The sequence below is a fragment of the Megalobrama amblycephala genome, linkage group LG4 (genome assembly GCF_018812025.1).
Source record: "Megalobrama amblycephala isolate DHTTF-2021 linkage group LG4, ASM1881202v1, whole genome shotgun sequence".
Classification (NCBI taxonomy): domain Eukaryota; kingdom Metazoa; phylum Chordata; class Actinopteri; order Cypriniformes; family Xenocyprididae; genus Megalobrama; species Megalobrama amblycephala.
Genome location: NC_063047.1, coordinates 14,360,038 through 14,376,693, shown reverse-complemented (window position 1 = coordinate 14,376,693; position 16,656 = coordinate 14,360,038). Strand labels below are relative to the sequence as shown.

The following is a 16,656-nucleotide window of genomic DNA, read 5'->3' as shown; positions in this document are numbered from 1 at the left end:
ATATGAATCAAGCGGTTTAATCCAAGTCTTCTGAAGAGACATGATCACTTTATATGATGAACAGATTTAATTTAGGCTTTTATTCACAGATCTCCTTATGAACATTTTGAAGCGTCAGAGTTTAAGGTTAATAGACTTTCAGTGGACAGACAGAAATTAATTAAATCAATTTAATTTCATAAAAAATATCTCTGCCTTTTTAAAGATGAACGAAAGTCTTATGGGTGAGTAACTGATGACAGAATCTTCATTTTTAGGTGAACTATCCCTTTAAGCAGACACAACGAACACGTTAGGCAGCAGTTACAATTTGTGCTCATAGAGTAGTGCAGGGATGACGTCAAAACCCGGAAGACTAATTTGCCACTGCTTCCCTTGAGATTTTCATAAATTGCACACACTCACATCCCAAACATTCTTATCTAGTTACTTATTAGAAATGGGTGTTTGTAAATTATGCTGTAGAGCAAAACGTTCAAGTATCATCAAGTTATGTTTACCACAGACCTTATTTCACTCATGGCAAAAAGCCATAGGAAAATCTTGAGGGAACCAGTGGCGAATTAGTCTTAAAGGGATAATTCACCCAAAAATGAAAATTCTGTCATTAATTAATCACCCTCTTGTCGTTCCACACCCGTAAGACTTTTGTTCATCTTTGGTACACAAATTAAGATCTTTCGATGAAATCGGAGAGCTTTCTGTCCCTCCATAGATAGCAATGCAACTGACACTTTGATGCCTCAAAAAGTTTAAAATAAGTTCATAAAGAGATCATAAAACTAATCCATAAACATTGAGCGGTTTAGTCCAATTTTTCTGATGAGACACGATCATTTTATATGATGAACAGCTTGAATTTAGGCTTTTATTCACATATAAACTTTCATCAACTCACACATCAGTTGTGGTAAATGGAAGCTCAAGCATGTTTTCTTGATGTGTGAGAACAAATGAGGTTCATTCTCGTGTGTTACGCTAGACTGGGTAAACCCAGCCTGATCTGCCGGCGATTTGATTTCACCCCGGAAACCCGTACATTCATTTCTGCTGCATCTGTTAAACTTTTGCGGGAACCAATCACAGACTGGCTCATCCACCTTGCTCGCTATTGGCGGGTACAGAGCTCTTTCTATGGCTCTGGGTGGGTATAACACGATGACGTCTCTCGCACGACAGTCAATCCAATTCCTTTTAACCTCTCGACGATGCTGAATGACTTCTTTAGTTTAGCAAACAAATCGCTTGACTGGGTGTGAATACCACTCACTTTCATGTTTTTTGCACAACCTGCAAAAATCGCTCGATGCCATTGTTGCTTCTGCAAACCGCTGATCAATGCTACCAACTAAACCTGTCTGGAGTTTTTGCGTCACTCTGCAATGTACGTCACCCGGATCATTGATCTGATTGGTTGAAGGACTATCCAATTGCGTAATTAATGCTCGTTGATCACGCAGTAGGAAATACATGGCAAACTCCCCAGACCAATGTTCAATTTTAAATTGAGCTTGGTCTGGTGATAACCAGACAAGTGTTACGCAGCACATTTGAGCTTCCGCAAGAGGTTTGTTCTCGCGCATCAGTCAGGTGCGTTGAGCTTCTGTTTATGTTCGATGATCAATGTTTATTTGTGATTAAAAGCCTAAATTAAATCTGTTCATCATATAAAGCGATCCAGTCTGTTCAGAAAATTAGGACTAAACCACTCAATTCATATGGATTAGTTTTATGAACTCTTCATGAACTTTTTGAAGGATCAGTTTTGAGGTGTCAGTTGCATAGCTGTCTTTGGAGGGACAGAAAGCTCTCAGATTTCATCAAAAAGAACATTTGTGTACCAAAGGTGAACGAAAGTCTTACAGGTTTAGAACGACATGAGGGTGAGTAATTAATTACAGAATTTTTATTTTTGGGTGAACTATCCCTTTAAGGGTTTTGACTTCATCCCTGCACCATTCTATAATGATTAGAATACAGTATAAGGATAATATTACAGTATAAGGATAATGTTTTTCTGATTTCTTTTTTATTTATGTGCACGCATGTTCTGTTTCAGTGGGATTCCTCCGCAGTGGCACCAAGCTACTATTCCGAAGGAAAAACAGAGAAAAAGATCCCAGTTTCAGTCAGTCCCATGAGGATGTTTCCAACCTTGGCAATGACTCCTCCACAGCCTCCTGCTCCTCCACCAGCCGTAAAAAGTCTGGAAGCTTCTCCCGCCGTCTCATCAAACGCTTCTCGTTCCGCTCGTCCAAGACTAAGGGCAAATCTAGCACAGCCAATGGAGGGTCCAGCACTACAGATAACTAAAGGAGAAAAACAGAAAGGAAGAGCGAGAGAAAGAGACGGTGCAGGCACCAGTCAAAGGAGTGTGAAAAGTTATTTATGTTATATACTGATTGTCCACAAACTTTGGGGGGTAATGTCATTCAGACCAGCCTTGCTTTGGTGTTCTCTTGCCTGGAAGGACATCCTTTACATACGCTTACAGCTCTTCAGGATGGAAAACGCCATTAAATGTGGAAAATAAAAGGATTTGACCATTTATGGATGCGTTGTTAATCTAATTAATGTGGTCAAACTGGGGGAAAAGGCTGCTTTGTGGATGATTATGGGCGAACAAACACGAGAAACTCAAAATGGACGGGAGTGTCATGCGGTTATTGAGCACAAGGGGGCGACATAGACAATGACTATTGATGCCTCCAACACTGTCGCTATGTGTTGTTTTTCTTATTTATTTTACTTCATCAGTTGCACTTTGAATCTTAATCTGATTGTTTACAATGCGGGGAACTCTTTTTCTGTCGTTTTTTTTTTTTATTTTATTTTTGTATCATGTTTGTGTATCGTTTACTGTAATCGGCGCTGGTTTATTTCTCCTGAGCTCATTAGGAGTATTTCATGAGTGATATGCTAAGACATGCTGTGAGCTTTGTTCTCGTTTTGCTGTTTCTATAGCATTAGATCAAGGGATGGTATGCCCTGTTTTCAAATAGTGGTACGTTTGACTTTCATTGTGGCTTAATAATCTTTTATAATTATGTTTTTTATTTGTTTTAGGAAACAGAAACGTTCATAAGTTACTGTAGGCATATCTCACTAAATTACGTTTGTGTGTTTTGGTTGTAAAGTATGAGCCCTCATATGACAAAAGGGATACACTACAGGAAAAAAAAAAAACTGCATTTGTGTATATTTATAAATTATTCCACAAATTATTGTAAATCTACAACCTCTTGAGCTACATCATGCTGAATCTGCAGTGGGGAAAGTGCTTTTTCAGGGTCCAAGTGAAAACAAACCTCAGGGGATACTATAAAAAGGTAAAAATATGTTTAATCTATTTTTTCTCTCTCTCTCTGAGATGGCTTCTTGAACAAAACAGACGCTGCCCCAGTAATCTACAACCCCGTATCCTCTCCTCATTTCATTTAGTTGCAATAAACTTATCCAGAGGAACCGACATCTGCACGTCAATCTTATTCGTCGTAATATCATAGATGGCTTTTATTATCATATTGAACAGGATATTTTATTATTACCTAGTAATGTAACCTAATAATTCGTGGTAAAGAGATAGTTCACACTCAAAATTCAATCACTATTCACTTTCATTGTATGGATGGTGACCGATGGATGGTGTTTATCAGCACGGAAGTAAAACATGAGAGAAATGTAATACTACAATCTCATTTTGGGTGAACTATCCCTTTAAGGAGTCGCTCTTGCCGTATCCCTGTGCGAATCTCTGCATATTTTCATCATTTGTTTCTATATCATATTTATTTGAATTAACAAGCGCTCTGAAAAGATCACTATTGGTTATTAAACAAAACTAATAACTACAGAATAAAAAACATGTTAACAATTCAACAACTCGCAGTTAATGAATCAATGGCAGAGCGTTTGTTTGCTAGTCATTCCTGCAGCATAACGCCTGAAAAATGCCCAGAATGTTGTGAACAAACAGCGAACAAAAGGCAGTGGCGATCTGAGGTATTCAGAGCTTTATATTATTGTGGTTAATTTGATGGTTAATTTATTCTGAATAAATTATTTTTCAAAATCCATTCCTCTTCCTTTTCTTTTTTCCTCAAAATGGTCAAACAACATGAATTGAAAAGGGAAAAAATGCCAAATACGTATATGTGTGTGTGTGTGTGTGTGTGTGTGTGTGTGTGTTTGTATATATAATACATATATATATATATATATATATATATATATCACAATAAACGAGAATTGTGATGGGGTTTAAACGATAATTAATCATTTCCGAATGATTTTTTGCCAAACTGTGTTAAAATTCAGAGGGAATGTGTTCAATTGGTTTGAATTTACCGCCCAAATTTGATTGACAACACAAAAGACCACTGGTGGCGCAGACGAACCGTACGAATCAATCAGCTCGCGCACATTTCGATGCACTCGGATTGGTTCGTTCGTTTGCGCTGTTTATGCACAGCAAGTTCAAGCCAATAGGAGATCACATCCGCTCTCTGGTTGCCTCTACCAGCCAATCAGGTCTGTTCTTCACTGCGCGTAACCAATCACAATGGTGGGCGGGACTATTCAACCCTAGTTCAGTCAGTCCTTAAATACTGCAGCAACTCCACCGAGCACCTCACTGATTTCTTCTACAAACTGAGGAAAGAAGATTCTTGAACAACATGTCTGGAAGAGGCAAAACTGGTGGAAAAGCCCGCGCCAAGGCCAAGACTCGCAGCTCCCGCGCTGGTCTTCAGTTCCCCGTCGGCCGTGTGCATCGTCTCCTGCGAAAAGGCAACTATGCTGAGAGAGTAGGTGCTGGTGCTCCCGTGTACCTGGCTGCAGTCCTCGAGTACCTCACCGCTGAGATTCTCGAGTTGGCGGGAAACGCTGCAAGAGACAACAAGAAGACTCGTATCATCCCTCGTCATCTTCAGCTGGCTGTCCGAAACGATGAGGAGCTGAACAAACTGCTCGGCGGAGTGACCATCGCCCAGGGTGGTGTTCTTCCCAACATCCAGGCCGTCCTTCTGCCCAAGAAAACTGGCCAGGCTGTTGCCAGTTCTGGCAAATCTGGAAAGAAGGGATCGTCCCAGTCACAGGAGTATTAAAAGCTGCGATGTCCTGAGATAACTCACCCAAAGGCCCTTTTAAGGGCCACCCCACTCGTCTGAAAAGAGCCAATTCATGTCTGAATGTAATGTAGCCTGTATTATTGATCTGCCTTTTTACTTATTAAAATGTCTTTTTATATATGAGTTTGTGCTTTCTTATGAGCAAGAGTAACTTACTGGTTGATGCTGCTTGTGATAGGCGGGAAAAAGTAAACATTGATACTAAAGATATTCTTTATTTTCTCATGTTGGTAGTTACAGAAAACATTAACATTGCTGGTCAAAGTGATTTGCTATGATTAAGTTTACAATTCAACATGTTTATAAGGCACATTATGGCGTCGTCTTTGACTAAAAAAAACATTCTAGTTAATCTTTTAATTTAGGCAAACTTAAAACAGAATATTTTGCCAATACAAATCTTACATTGATTCCAAACACTTAAGAAATCACATCTTAGAATATGAATATGGGTTAGTTTTATAGTATTCCACAGTGATAAAATGCATATATTTTTGAAAATTAAGCATATACAGATATAGATATAAATTTTGTTAGATACTCATTTCTATAATCAAAACCATGGCCAGATGTAAAAGGTAGCCATTTTGAGCACCTCATTTTTATGTGGTTCATAGATAAAGGCAGCCTGATCATTAGAAGAGGAAGACGATCAACATGAATTTTCTTCCAGAATTCTGTGCCTGAGAGATGATGGCAGTCAAAACAGTCCAAGTTTCAGCATCTTGTGTTGTCACATTGTTGAACTGAGGTACAGTAGCTGAAGTGACTTGATACTTCACCCAATCATGGTTGTACTTAAGCTCTGGAGATTCAGCTATAGATCATACAGTTGAGTGTACTGTTTATCAAGTTAACAGCATGTCAAAGATTCCTGAAATAGGTCTTAACTTCAGTGCACAAAATGTGAAAAAAAAAAAAAGTTATCGAGCATCATTAAGTTTCCTGGCTGTTGTGAGAATGTCTTTAGCCCCCTTGTTAAGGAGAACATTTGCTAGATCCATCCCCAGTTTCTCAGCAGCATCGAGGGCTGATGATGATATACTGTTGGCAGTGACTGCAACGTGTACACACTCCGGTGTGCTCTCACTCACCTGATAGAAACCAGTTGGAATAAAGATTATAATGCTGTAAAAAATACACTTTATAATTCTGTAAATATAATTCTGTAAATGATATATAAACACTACCATTCAAACACTTGCGGTACATGTTTTTAAAAAAAAAAAAAAAAGTCTCTTATGCTCATTAAAGCTACATATATTTGGTCTAAAATACAGTAAAAACAGTAAAATAACTTTTCTATTTTAATATATTTTAAAAATATATTAAGTAATTTATTCTTGACATTTACTCCTGTGATGGCAAAGCTGAAGCCTTCAGTGTCACATGATCCTTCAGAAATCATTTTAATATGCTGATTTGCTGCTCAAGAAACATTTTTTATTCAATGTTGAAAGCTGTGCTGCTTAATATATTTGTGGAAACTGATATTTACTTTACTGTCACTGATCAATTTAATGCATCCTTGCTAAATAAAAAAATCTTACTGACCACAAACATTTGAACAGTAATATGTGTGTGTGTGTGTATATATATATATATATATATATATATATATATATATATATATATATATATATATATATATATATATATATATATATATATATATACACACACACACAGGTGCTGGTCATATAATTAGAATATCGTGAAAAAGTTCATTTTTTTATTGTAAATTGTTTTTAAAAATGAAACTTTCATATATTCTAGATTCCCTACATGTAAAGTAAAACATTTCAAAAGTTTTTTTTTTAAATTTTGATGATTAGAGCGTACAGCTCATGAAAGTCCAAAATCCAGTATCTCAAAATATTAGAATATTTCCTAAGATCAATCAAAAAATGGATTTTCAAAACAGAAAAGTTCAAGTTCTTTAAAGTATGTTCATTTGTGCACTCAATACTTGGTCGGCAGCACATATTACAGCAAATTACTTGCTCCTAGCACAAATTAGAGCATCAGTGAAGTGTGGCATGGAAGTGATCAGCCTGTGGCACTGCTGAGGCACTATTGAGCCTTCAGATCATCTGTATATTGTTGGATCGACTGTTTCTCATCTTTCTCTTGAAAATATCCCATAGATTCAGGGGTCAGGCATGTTGGCTGGCCAATAAAACACAGTAATATCATGGTCAGCAAACCACTTGGAAGTGGTTTTTGCACTGTGGGCAGGTGCTAAAGTCCTGCTGGAAAAGGAAATCAGCATCTCCATAAAGCTTGTCAGCAGATGGAAGCATAAAGTGCTCCAAAATCTCCTGGAAGATGGCTGCATTGACTTTGCACTTGATAAAACACAATGGACCAGCACCAGCAGACGTCACGGCCCCCCCAAATCATTACTAACTTCAGAAACTTCCCACTAGACTTGAAGCAGCTTGGATTCTGTGCCTCTCCAGTTTTCCTTCAGACTCTGGGACCATGATTTCAACATGAAATGCAAAATTTACTTTTATCTGAAAAGAGGACTTTCAACCACTGTTCACTGTCCAGTTCTTTTTCTCCTTAGCCCAGGTAAAATGCTTCTGACGTTGTTTCTGTTTCAGAAGTGGCTTGGTAGTCCTTTTCCTGAAGATGTCTGAGTGTGGTGACTCTTGATGCGCTGACTCCGGCTTCATTTGACTCATTGTGAAGCTCTCCCAAGTGTTTGAATCGGCCTTACTTGATATTATTCTCAAGCTCGTGGTCATCCCTGTTGCTTGTGCACCTTTGCCTACCCAATTTCTTCCTTCTAGTCAACTTTGTATTTAATATGCTTTGATACATCACTCTGTAAACAGCCACCACATTCAGTAATGACCATCTGTGACTTACTCTCTTTGTGGAGGGTGTCAATGATTGTCTCCTGGACCATTGCCAAGTCAGCAGTCTTCCCCATTAGTGTGGTTTCAAAGAACAAGAGATACCCGGAATTTATACTGTAGGGATGGTCATTTAATGAAACTCAAATGTAAATATTCTAATATTTTGAGATACTGGATTTTGGACTTTCATTAGCTGTACACTCTAATCAACAAATAAAAAAAAAAAAACTTTTGAAATGTTTTACTTTACATGTAGGGAATCTAGTATAAATGAAAGTTTCATTTTTAAAAATAATTTACAATAAAAAAATGAACTTTTTCACGATATTCTAATTATATGACCACCACCTGTATGTATGTATATATATATATATATATATATATATATTATATATATACAGTACAGTCCAAAAGTTTGGAACCACTAAGATTTTTAATGTTTTTAAAAGAAGTTTCGTCTGCTCACCAAGGCTACATTTATTTAATTAAAAATACAGTAAAAAAAACGTAATATTGTGAAATATTATTACAATTTAAAATAACTGTGTACTATTTAAATATATTTGACAAAGTAATTTATTCCTGTGATGCAAAGCTGAATTTTCAGCATCGTTACTCCAGTCTTCAGTGTCACATGATCCTTCAGAAATCATTCTAATATGCTGATTTGCTGCTCAATAAACATTTATGATTATTTTCAATGTTGAAAACAGTTGTGTACTTTTTTTTTTTCAGGATTCCTTGATGAATAGAAAGTTCAAAAGAACAGCATTTATCTGAAATACAAAGCTTCTGTAGCATTAGACACTACCGTTCAAAAGTTTGGGGTCAGTAAGAATTTTTATTTTTATTTTTTTGAAAAGAAATTAAAGAAATGAATACTTTTATTCAGCAAGGATGCATTAAATCAATCAAAAGTAAAGACATTTATAATGTTACAAAAGATTAGATTTCAGATAAACACTGTTCTTTTGAACTTTCTATTCATCAAATAATCCTGAAAAAAAATATTGTACACAAATATTTTGTACAATTGTACACATTAAATGTTTCTTGAGCAGGAGATCAGCATATTAGAATGATTTCTGAAGGATCATGTGACACTAAAGACTGGAGTAATGATGCTGAAAATTCAGCTTTGCATCACAGGAATAAATTACTTTGTGAAATATATTCAAATAGAAAACAGTTATTTTAAATTGTAATAATATTTCACAATATTACTGTTTTTACTGTATTTTTAATTAAATAAATGTAGCCTTGGTGAGCAGACGAAACTTCTTTTAAAAACATTAAAAATCTTAGTGGTTCCAAACTTTTGGACTGTACTGTATATATATATATATATATATATATATATATATATATATATATATATATATATATATATATATATATATATATATATATATATATATATATATATATATATATATATATATATATATATATATATTTATTAGTTCACCCTTACTTTGTTGTCTATTTCCACACACGTCTGCATAGTGTCCTTCAAGCAATCAGCTCCATCCAAACTATAAACTGCTCCAGTCAAATATAACTGCAACCAGAAAAGATCTGATTTTAATCTGTTATACAAACATCAACAGCACTCATTCAGATTTGTATTGCCATCAATTTACATTGAGTGAAGTTGCATAAAAACATGCTCTTTACCTTGGACTCTTTCACTTCTGTATGAACAGCAACAGGCACACTGCAGCCTCCTTCCTGAAAACAGAATGAATGAACAGCTAAATTAAAATCACACAGCTGTGTGCTCGACTTAGAATGCCCAGTTATATGGTCAATTAGCTATGAACCACATCCACTGACAGATTAGTTCATGTGTGTATGTAAGGGAACTCACCAGCTGTTTGAGGAAAGCTCTCTCAGAGATGCACCGCAGCACTGTGTCCGGATGGTGCAGGACAGAAACCATTTCCAGAATATCTTTATCTTGTGCTCTGACTTCCACTGCCAATGCTCCCTGATCATAAGTCACATTTTATGTTTATTTAATGACTGATATTTAATTAAGAAGACAGTTATGTAGGTTAAAGGGATAGTTCAACCAAAAATAAAAATTCTGTCATTAATTACTCACCCTCATGTCGTTCCAAACCTGTAAGACATTCATTCATCTTTGGTACACAAATGAAGATCTTTTTAATGAAATCTAATAGCTTTCTGTCCCTCAATAGACAGCTACGCACACTTTTATGCTTCAAAAAGTTCCTAAAGAAATCGTAAAACAATATGAATTGAGTGGTTTAGTCCAAATTTTCTGAAGAGACACAATCACTTTATATGATGAACAGATTTAATTTAGACTTTTATTCACATATAAACATTGATCAGCGAACATAAACAGAAGTGACAAGCGAGAACAAGCCTCTTGCGGAAGCTCAAAAGTGCTGCGTAACACACGAGAATGAACCTCATTGGTTGTCACACACCAAGCAAACATGCTTGAGCTTCTGTTTACCAAAAAAGATGTGTGAGTTGAATGTTTATATGTGAATAAAGCCTAAATTAAACCTGTTCATTATATAAATTGCGTCTCTTCAGAAAATTTGGACTAAACCACTCGATTCATATGGATTAGTTTTACAATTTCTTTATGAACTTTTTGAAGGGTCAAAGTGTCAGTTGCGTAGCTGTCTATGGAGGGACAAAAAGCTCTCAGATTTCATCAAAAAGATTTTCATTTGTATTCCAAAGATGAACAAAAGTCTTACGGGTTTGGAAAGACATGAGGGTGAGTAATTAATGAGAAAATTTGGGTGAATTATCCCTTTAAGTGCCACATATACAATGGCTTCACTGCAGTGTAATCACAAATGAAGCATTATTTTTTATGTTCATGGAACATACACCACTTTTTTGGCTGAAGTCGTTGATAAATTGTTACACAGGTGTTTCCTTTAGTGTTGTTGAAGCGCATTAACAGTTGAGCTTGCACCTGTTTCTTTTCTCGCATGAACAACACAATAATAAGTGCAAAGCATGACGGGTATAAACACTAGAAAAAAAATTAGCTACCGTTTTAAATCTAGTACATCAATACCCAATTCAATTTTAATAGTTCACAAATGATTGTACACATTTGCACACTTACCTGGCCAACTGCGTACATGCAATCTTCCGGGCCGAGAATCTGCAATTTATAGAACAAATACAATAAATGCATTATTTAAATAAAACTATAAACACTGCTGTGATCACCAGAGACCTTCAATATTCAGAATAGTGGTTGGTAGATATGGGTTTTCCCTATTGATATATTACATTCTTGTTATAAACCCATATCACGTCTCACATGAAATGACTTTTTTGTTAACATTGAATGTTAATCTGATTCATATCAATTCTGCAAATGAATGAAAGGTCCGCATAAAATGAAAATGCATTTCTATTTTCTAAATGCATGTTATTGATCTTATTGAGAACTATTCATGCATTCATGCATATATAATTTTTTTATTAAAATGTCATAACTCAATCTTCCAATGAAATGACAGACTTCTCTCTGATGATGTATGCCAGACTTCTCTAATCATTTTGCCCCTTTCTTACAATTTACCGTAATTCAGATCTGCCTCCATCCAATCAACAACGATAGGTAGAAGTCCCTGTTCTACAATTTTTCTTTTTCAATTATTCATTTCTCTTGGATGTATGTCATGACTTAAACATACTTGACTGATTCGGTTTTCCCAGCCCATACGTTTGAGGCCTGCTGCGGCCAGAATGATGGCAGCATAGTCGTCCTTTTCATCCAGCTTCTTTAGGCGGGTATTTAGGTTCCCTCTCTATTGCAGTAAAGTCAAGGAGAAAGACTCTAGTACTGTTAAAATGCTGATATAACAAATACCCAGGAAATATGGTCCATTAAAATCAATGATAAAGCTGCTCCCATTAATAATATATAAACATCCACAGATTCAAAAGCAAAAAGAAAGTGCAGGATACAATATTTTCAAATTCCAGTTGAGGAAATCGTTTCTTCAGCTGAGCTGCTCTGCGAAGTGAACTTGTGCCAATCACACTGGGTGGAAAAAGAGAGGTTTCAAAATGTTTCTGACAGCTTTGGTTACATAAGTGCATATAGCTGTCATAACATGATATCTATAACAGAATGTCGATTTTGAAATTAAATGCCATTGCTAGGAAAACTGCTGATCTTCCTTCATTATTTGGGTCATTAATCAAATTCTCTAGGATGGATGCCTGCACATATATTTGGCATGATTAGATTGTTAAAGAACACAGAGCTCACCTCTTCTCTGGCAGGCTGTCCAGGGTAAGTCCAGCATTCTTTGGATGAAGCACCACTGCATCATGGGGATTTTCCCGCCTTCACAAAATAGTGCGCAACATATCACACACAGCTCAAACAGGTTTTCAAACTACCTGATTGGTCATTATAAGTGAAAAAACTAAATTACTATTAAAAAAAATTATGTAAATACAATATTATATATTATTATATATTAATACAATACAACATAACTATTAAGATCAAGGTTGTGGTACTTACTGAAGAATGGCTCCAATAGTGAATCCAGGGGGCAATGAGGTAGGTAAATCCTTAAGAGAGTGAACCACAATATCCACTCTAGTGGTGAACAAAACACATATAAAAAACATTCATATTAATAATACAATCAAAATATAAAATATAATAAAATAAAATCTATATTTAAAAAAAAAAAAATCAAACCAGCACATTAGAGGAAAAATGTTGTTTTAACTTCTATTGTGCAATGTGTAACCATAAAAAGTTTTTTTAATCACATGCATTATTACACAAAACACATCAACAAGTCTAAGAGAACTGCTTAGAGAGTTGGTAACCATTAAAACAGCTACTGAACACAGTAAATATGAGCAAAGCAGTTCTTCTGAAGCAAAATGTCCAAAAGGAATTGAGATGAAATGTCATATCAATAATACTGAAAGCATAAAAAGTATATAATAAATCAATCTAAAGCATTTTACAGCATAATCAACTGAACAACAGCCTTTTCATGGTTTCTAATGAGGGTTTATGAAGGAGAAACCTTCATATAAGCTGAGATGAGATGATAGCATCAGCGTCCTAACAAAGTCCCAAGTTTTTGATCAAACTTACTCATTTCTCTCAAGGGCATTTTCCAGCTCTTTGGTGAAGAGGCTCTTTTCGCCAATCTAAAAAAAAAATCACATTTGATAAGTTATAATGGATTTGTAGTTGGACTGCACACAAAAGTTCAAAGGCATTTCTTTTTACAGACACCACAAAACCTAACATAATAATGACATGTGAAATTGCAGATGGATTTCTACCTTTGATAATGCAGTGTCCAGGATTTTGTCCCCAATTGTCGACATGGCAACTGAAATGCATGTACACAAAAAAGTTAAGAGCTGAATAGTTGTGCACACTGGCTCCAATTCTGACATCATCATTCATGTCTTTTGACACAGACAGTAGGATTCAGCAGTGGAGCGGTGGTATAGATTACACATTCTCAGCACAACACAATCCCTCTCTGTTCTTAGACAAGCAGTGAGTGGATGGGAACAAGAAAATGAAAAGCAATGTGTGTGTGTGTGTATGTGTGTATAAGTGCAATACAAATAAAGTTGACAGAATTCATACAAATTATGCCGTGCGAAATTTCCTCACTTACCTATCTCTAGATGAACGTCTGGATAAAGCTCTTTCAGTGTGCTGGCCACACTGTCTGTTTGAATGCGAGCCAGCTGAGAAACACAGACAACCCCATTATTGAAAATACAAAAATTAAATTTCATCATTGTCATAAAGCCTCAGACCAATATATGTGGAATAATTCTCTTAGAGCAGCTCTCTAAACATTTAAAGTCGAAGTCATTATTTAAAGATACTCAGAGTAATGGAGATTTTAACTGATGCTAAGAAACAAATGTAACAATTTTTATGATTAAATGCTAGCAGTCGCTCCCAGCAATCATTATGGTGACACTGAGGGACAGTTTTTATCTGATTAAAGCATGCTAGTTAACACCCATTTCCATTTTGTTATCTACCCTCACTTTTTAACGGTTCCAGACTAAAACATTTAAATCTATACACTTCCCATTCAATTTATACTGCATGTTTTCTCTATTTTTGACTTAAGTGACTCCACTGATCATTTCATTTGAGCGCACAATAAGAAAAACCCTAATAAAATGCTCCATGTCAAGAGTTGTCAAGCTGTACAGACTCAGGGACCCTCAGCCAACCCAGTGAACCACAATGGGGAAAAAAGCTACATTTTTTCAAGGAACACATTATAATGTCATTAAAAACATTCATTTTGTTAACATTACATTGTATAATTCTTATCAGATTATTAGGTAATGTACTACTAAAATTCTATACGCTTTATATCTTCTATAACAAAGTGCAGAAAATACTCTCATATGAAGATGAAACATTGAATGAAAAGCTGTATGACTCTGAACATTACATTACCTGGCTCTTCCTTGTTCCCATGCGAATAACCCGACTGACTTTGCCATTTCCTTCCTAAAAGAACAAGAATATTACAAAATTTCATATTAATGCTCACCTCAACTCTTGTAAATAGCAAACTATGATTCATCAAACTCTCACTCTAATATACTTGAATGGCCCATCCATGTTATTTTCAGACACTTTTACAGTTCAGCCTGCAGAAGAAGATGTGCTGCATCCAAGGCCTTATGAATGACTGACTGAATGAATGAACAACTGGTGGGGAGGTTTTTTTTATTCTTTACAGTGTCCTTGCATTCCCCACACCCTGTGTTTCTGGGCAGTGCTGATAAACCCAAGGCTGGATGCAACGCACAGTTGCGAGTCAGATAAATGTTGGCCGTTTAACACAGTTTGCCCTTTTCCCCCCCTATGGCTTATTCGGATGTTTAAGTTCAGAAAACACTATGACAGAATATGCTAAAAGAGGCAAACTGTAGAGAGGCACATTAAGTCAAGCATCTAATAAAAATGGTCATTTTTATATTACATTGTCAAATCACGAGGGGTGATTCGCCCTGTACACTAATAAGAGACTTTTATGCTTATTGAGACTCACATGTAACCAATCTGTAGAAAGTAAAGATCGTTACATAAATGTGCACTTGTCATCATAATTAGAAGTATGACTCTCAAAAAACGTAGATAATTTTTTAAATGTAGAAAATGAAGACCTTTATAAAAAAAACTATTTCAAAATCTCATAGTTCCTTATTTCTTGAGTCCTCCACATGTGTCTTGACCCACCTACTTCTCCAGAACTCTTCCCATCCACCAATAGAAAGACAGAACGGTTGAAATGACAGTTCACCGAGCCAATAAAACAACACCATATGCCACTCGCGTTAAACAGTGTAGTTTTTCACTTACTTGAGGGATACAAACGTTCCCAGACATCAGCGATCTGTTCCCCGAACTGTATCGTCAAGATTTTTCACTCATTTGCACAAATGTTTTGGTTAAGTGACTTCTGACTTCTAAAATGCCCAACTGCTGCCGCAAACTCAACGTGTGACCTGATTTCTGAGGTGTGACCTAGACGAGAAAGACACTTCCGTCTGCCAAGAGCACGCTGTAGATGTGTTCATGCCCGTCATGCAGCGCCACTCAGCGCATACTTCAACCCAACCACAATGGTTTCTCAAAATGTTGAGTAATTAAAAAAATTAGGACTTTTGAAAGAACAAATTTTGACATCTTTATAATTATTTGAAAATAGCATTTATAAACAAGTTTAAAGTAAGAGTCGTCTGACAAATAAATCCTTTTTTTTTTTTTTTTTTTGGGAAATGTGCCTTGTGGGATGTTTATATAGTGTCCCTGTTTGGATAAAGTAAATACAGACACGTATACAGATCAAATTACTAGAATGTAACAAAGTAAAAAAAATTGTTTTAATTGTTTTAAATGTTTAAATGCAGTAAAAACATACGTTATAAAAACATATTTAAATATATTTTAGATTAGAAAGCAGTCAATTGAAATATTGCTATCTGATTGTATGTAAAATAGGTAAAAGACACAAAATATGATTTCTGAGCTAAAGGTGTACTCTTTATTATGAGTAGTGTGAATGCTTTGAAATTGGATAGAATACAATTCACAAACAAACAACAGGCAGGAAGATGTGGAATGATCTTCCTAACCCTATTTGGACAGCCGGATCTGTGACAAGTCATGAAACTTCTGTGAGCCCTAAACTGCAACCTGGAGACTCTTTATTTCATCATATTATCTATTATTATCTTCTATGCTTTCTTAAATCCCTTTGTTCCAGGTTTTAGCCTACTATTCTAGATGAAGTTTAAAACTTTGTATTGCTGCTCTTGTGTTATTGCATCCTTAAGATAAATCGCTTGTTGTATTCCTTATTTGTAAATCGTCATGTAATGTAACATAATTAATTAAACATCAAGGAACAGTTCATGAAAATGAAACAGTTCAAAAGAGAGCGGCAAAATTACTTATACCAGATAAAGAATGGATAAAAAGGATTTAACGAATGGAGAAAAAACTTTACAGAAATAGAGAAAAAGAAACCACATCAAGCATACAAAACAGAATGAAATAAATGAATGAGGAATAAACTTAATGATACGCACGGCACCAAAACATTTTTGAGTGTACATTC

At 35.6% G+C, this 16,656-nt stretch overlaps 3 protein-coding genes across 8 annotated transcripts in view; 2 read left to right on the top strand and 1 right to left on the bottom strand.

Annotated features, from left to right (window-relative positions):
- Positions 1-4,076, top strand: part of c2cd2l (c2cd2 like) — a 41,876-nt gene extending 37,800 nt beyond the window's left edge. For all 5 annotated transcript variants that reach the window (XM_048187750.1, XM_048187751.1, XM_048187749.1 and 2 more), the window contains exon 15: positions 2,060-4,076. In XM_048187750.1, the coding sequence (XP_048043707.1) occupies positions 2,060-2,313 (254 nt within the window). In that variant the 3' untranslated portion in view covers positions 2,314-4,076. The remainder of the gene's footprint in view (positions 1-2,059) is intronic.
- Positions 4,077-4,594: 518 nt separating this feature from the next.
- On the top strand, positions 4,595-5,247 carry LOC125266767 (histone H2AX). Its single transcript, XM_048187758.1, has one exon. It carries the CDS (start codon positions 4,677-4,679, stop codon positions 5,103-5,105), a length of 429 nt encoding a protein of 142 aa, XP_048043715.1. The 5' UTR covers positions 4,595-4,676; the 3' UTR covers positions 5,106-5,247.
- An 81-nt stretch (positions 5,248-5,328) lies between these two features.
- Positions 5,329-15,613, bottom strand: hmbsa (hydroxymethylbilane synthase a). Of its 2 annotated transcripts, none has more exons than XM_048187756.1 (14): positions 15,396-15,613; positions 14,484-14,537; positions 13,675-13,747; positions 13,328-13,377; positions 13,134-13,189; positions 12,540-12,617; positions 12,279-12,356; positions 11,972-12,047; positions 11,698-11,811; positions 11,118-11,156; positions 9,867-9,986; positions 9,674-9,727; positions 9,471-9,557; positions 5,329-6,223 (listed from the first exon to the last, which is right to left on the bottom strand). In XM_048187756.1, exons 1-14 carry the CDS (start codon positions 15,420-15,422, stop codon positions 6,053-6,055), a joined length of 1,077 nt encoding a protein of 358 aa, XP_048043713.1. In that variant the 5' UTR covers positions 15,423-15,613; the 3' UTR covers positions 5,329-6,052. The 2 variants fall into 2 exon arrangements, with proteins under 2 accessions (XP_048043713.1, XP_048043714.1); XM_048187757.1 differs by lacking the exon at positions 15,396-15,613 and adding an exon at positions 14,625-14,779.
- Between the last annotated feature and the right edge of the window lie 1,043 nt (positions 15,614-16,656).

Bases quoted from the DNA above. Each gene is read 5' to 3' on its own strand.
- LOC125266767 (XM_048187758.1), top strand. From the start codon at position 4,677: ATGTCTGGAAGAGGCAAAACTGGTGGAAAAGCCCGCGCCAAGGCCAAG.
- hmbsa (XM_048187756.1), bottom strand. From the start codon at position 15,422: ATGTCTGGGAACGTTTGTATCCCTCAA. The intron at 12,048-12,278 runs GTGAGCTCTGTG...TTTTCCACCCAG, and splicing joins GACAGCCTGCCAGAGAAGAG to TGTGATTGGCACAAGTTCAC. The intron at 11,812-11,971 runs GTATCCTGCACT...TTACTGCAATAG, and splicing joins AACTGGAATTTGAAAATATT to AGAGGGAACCTAAATACCCG.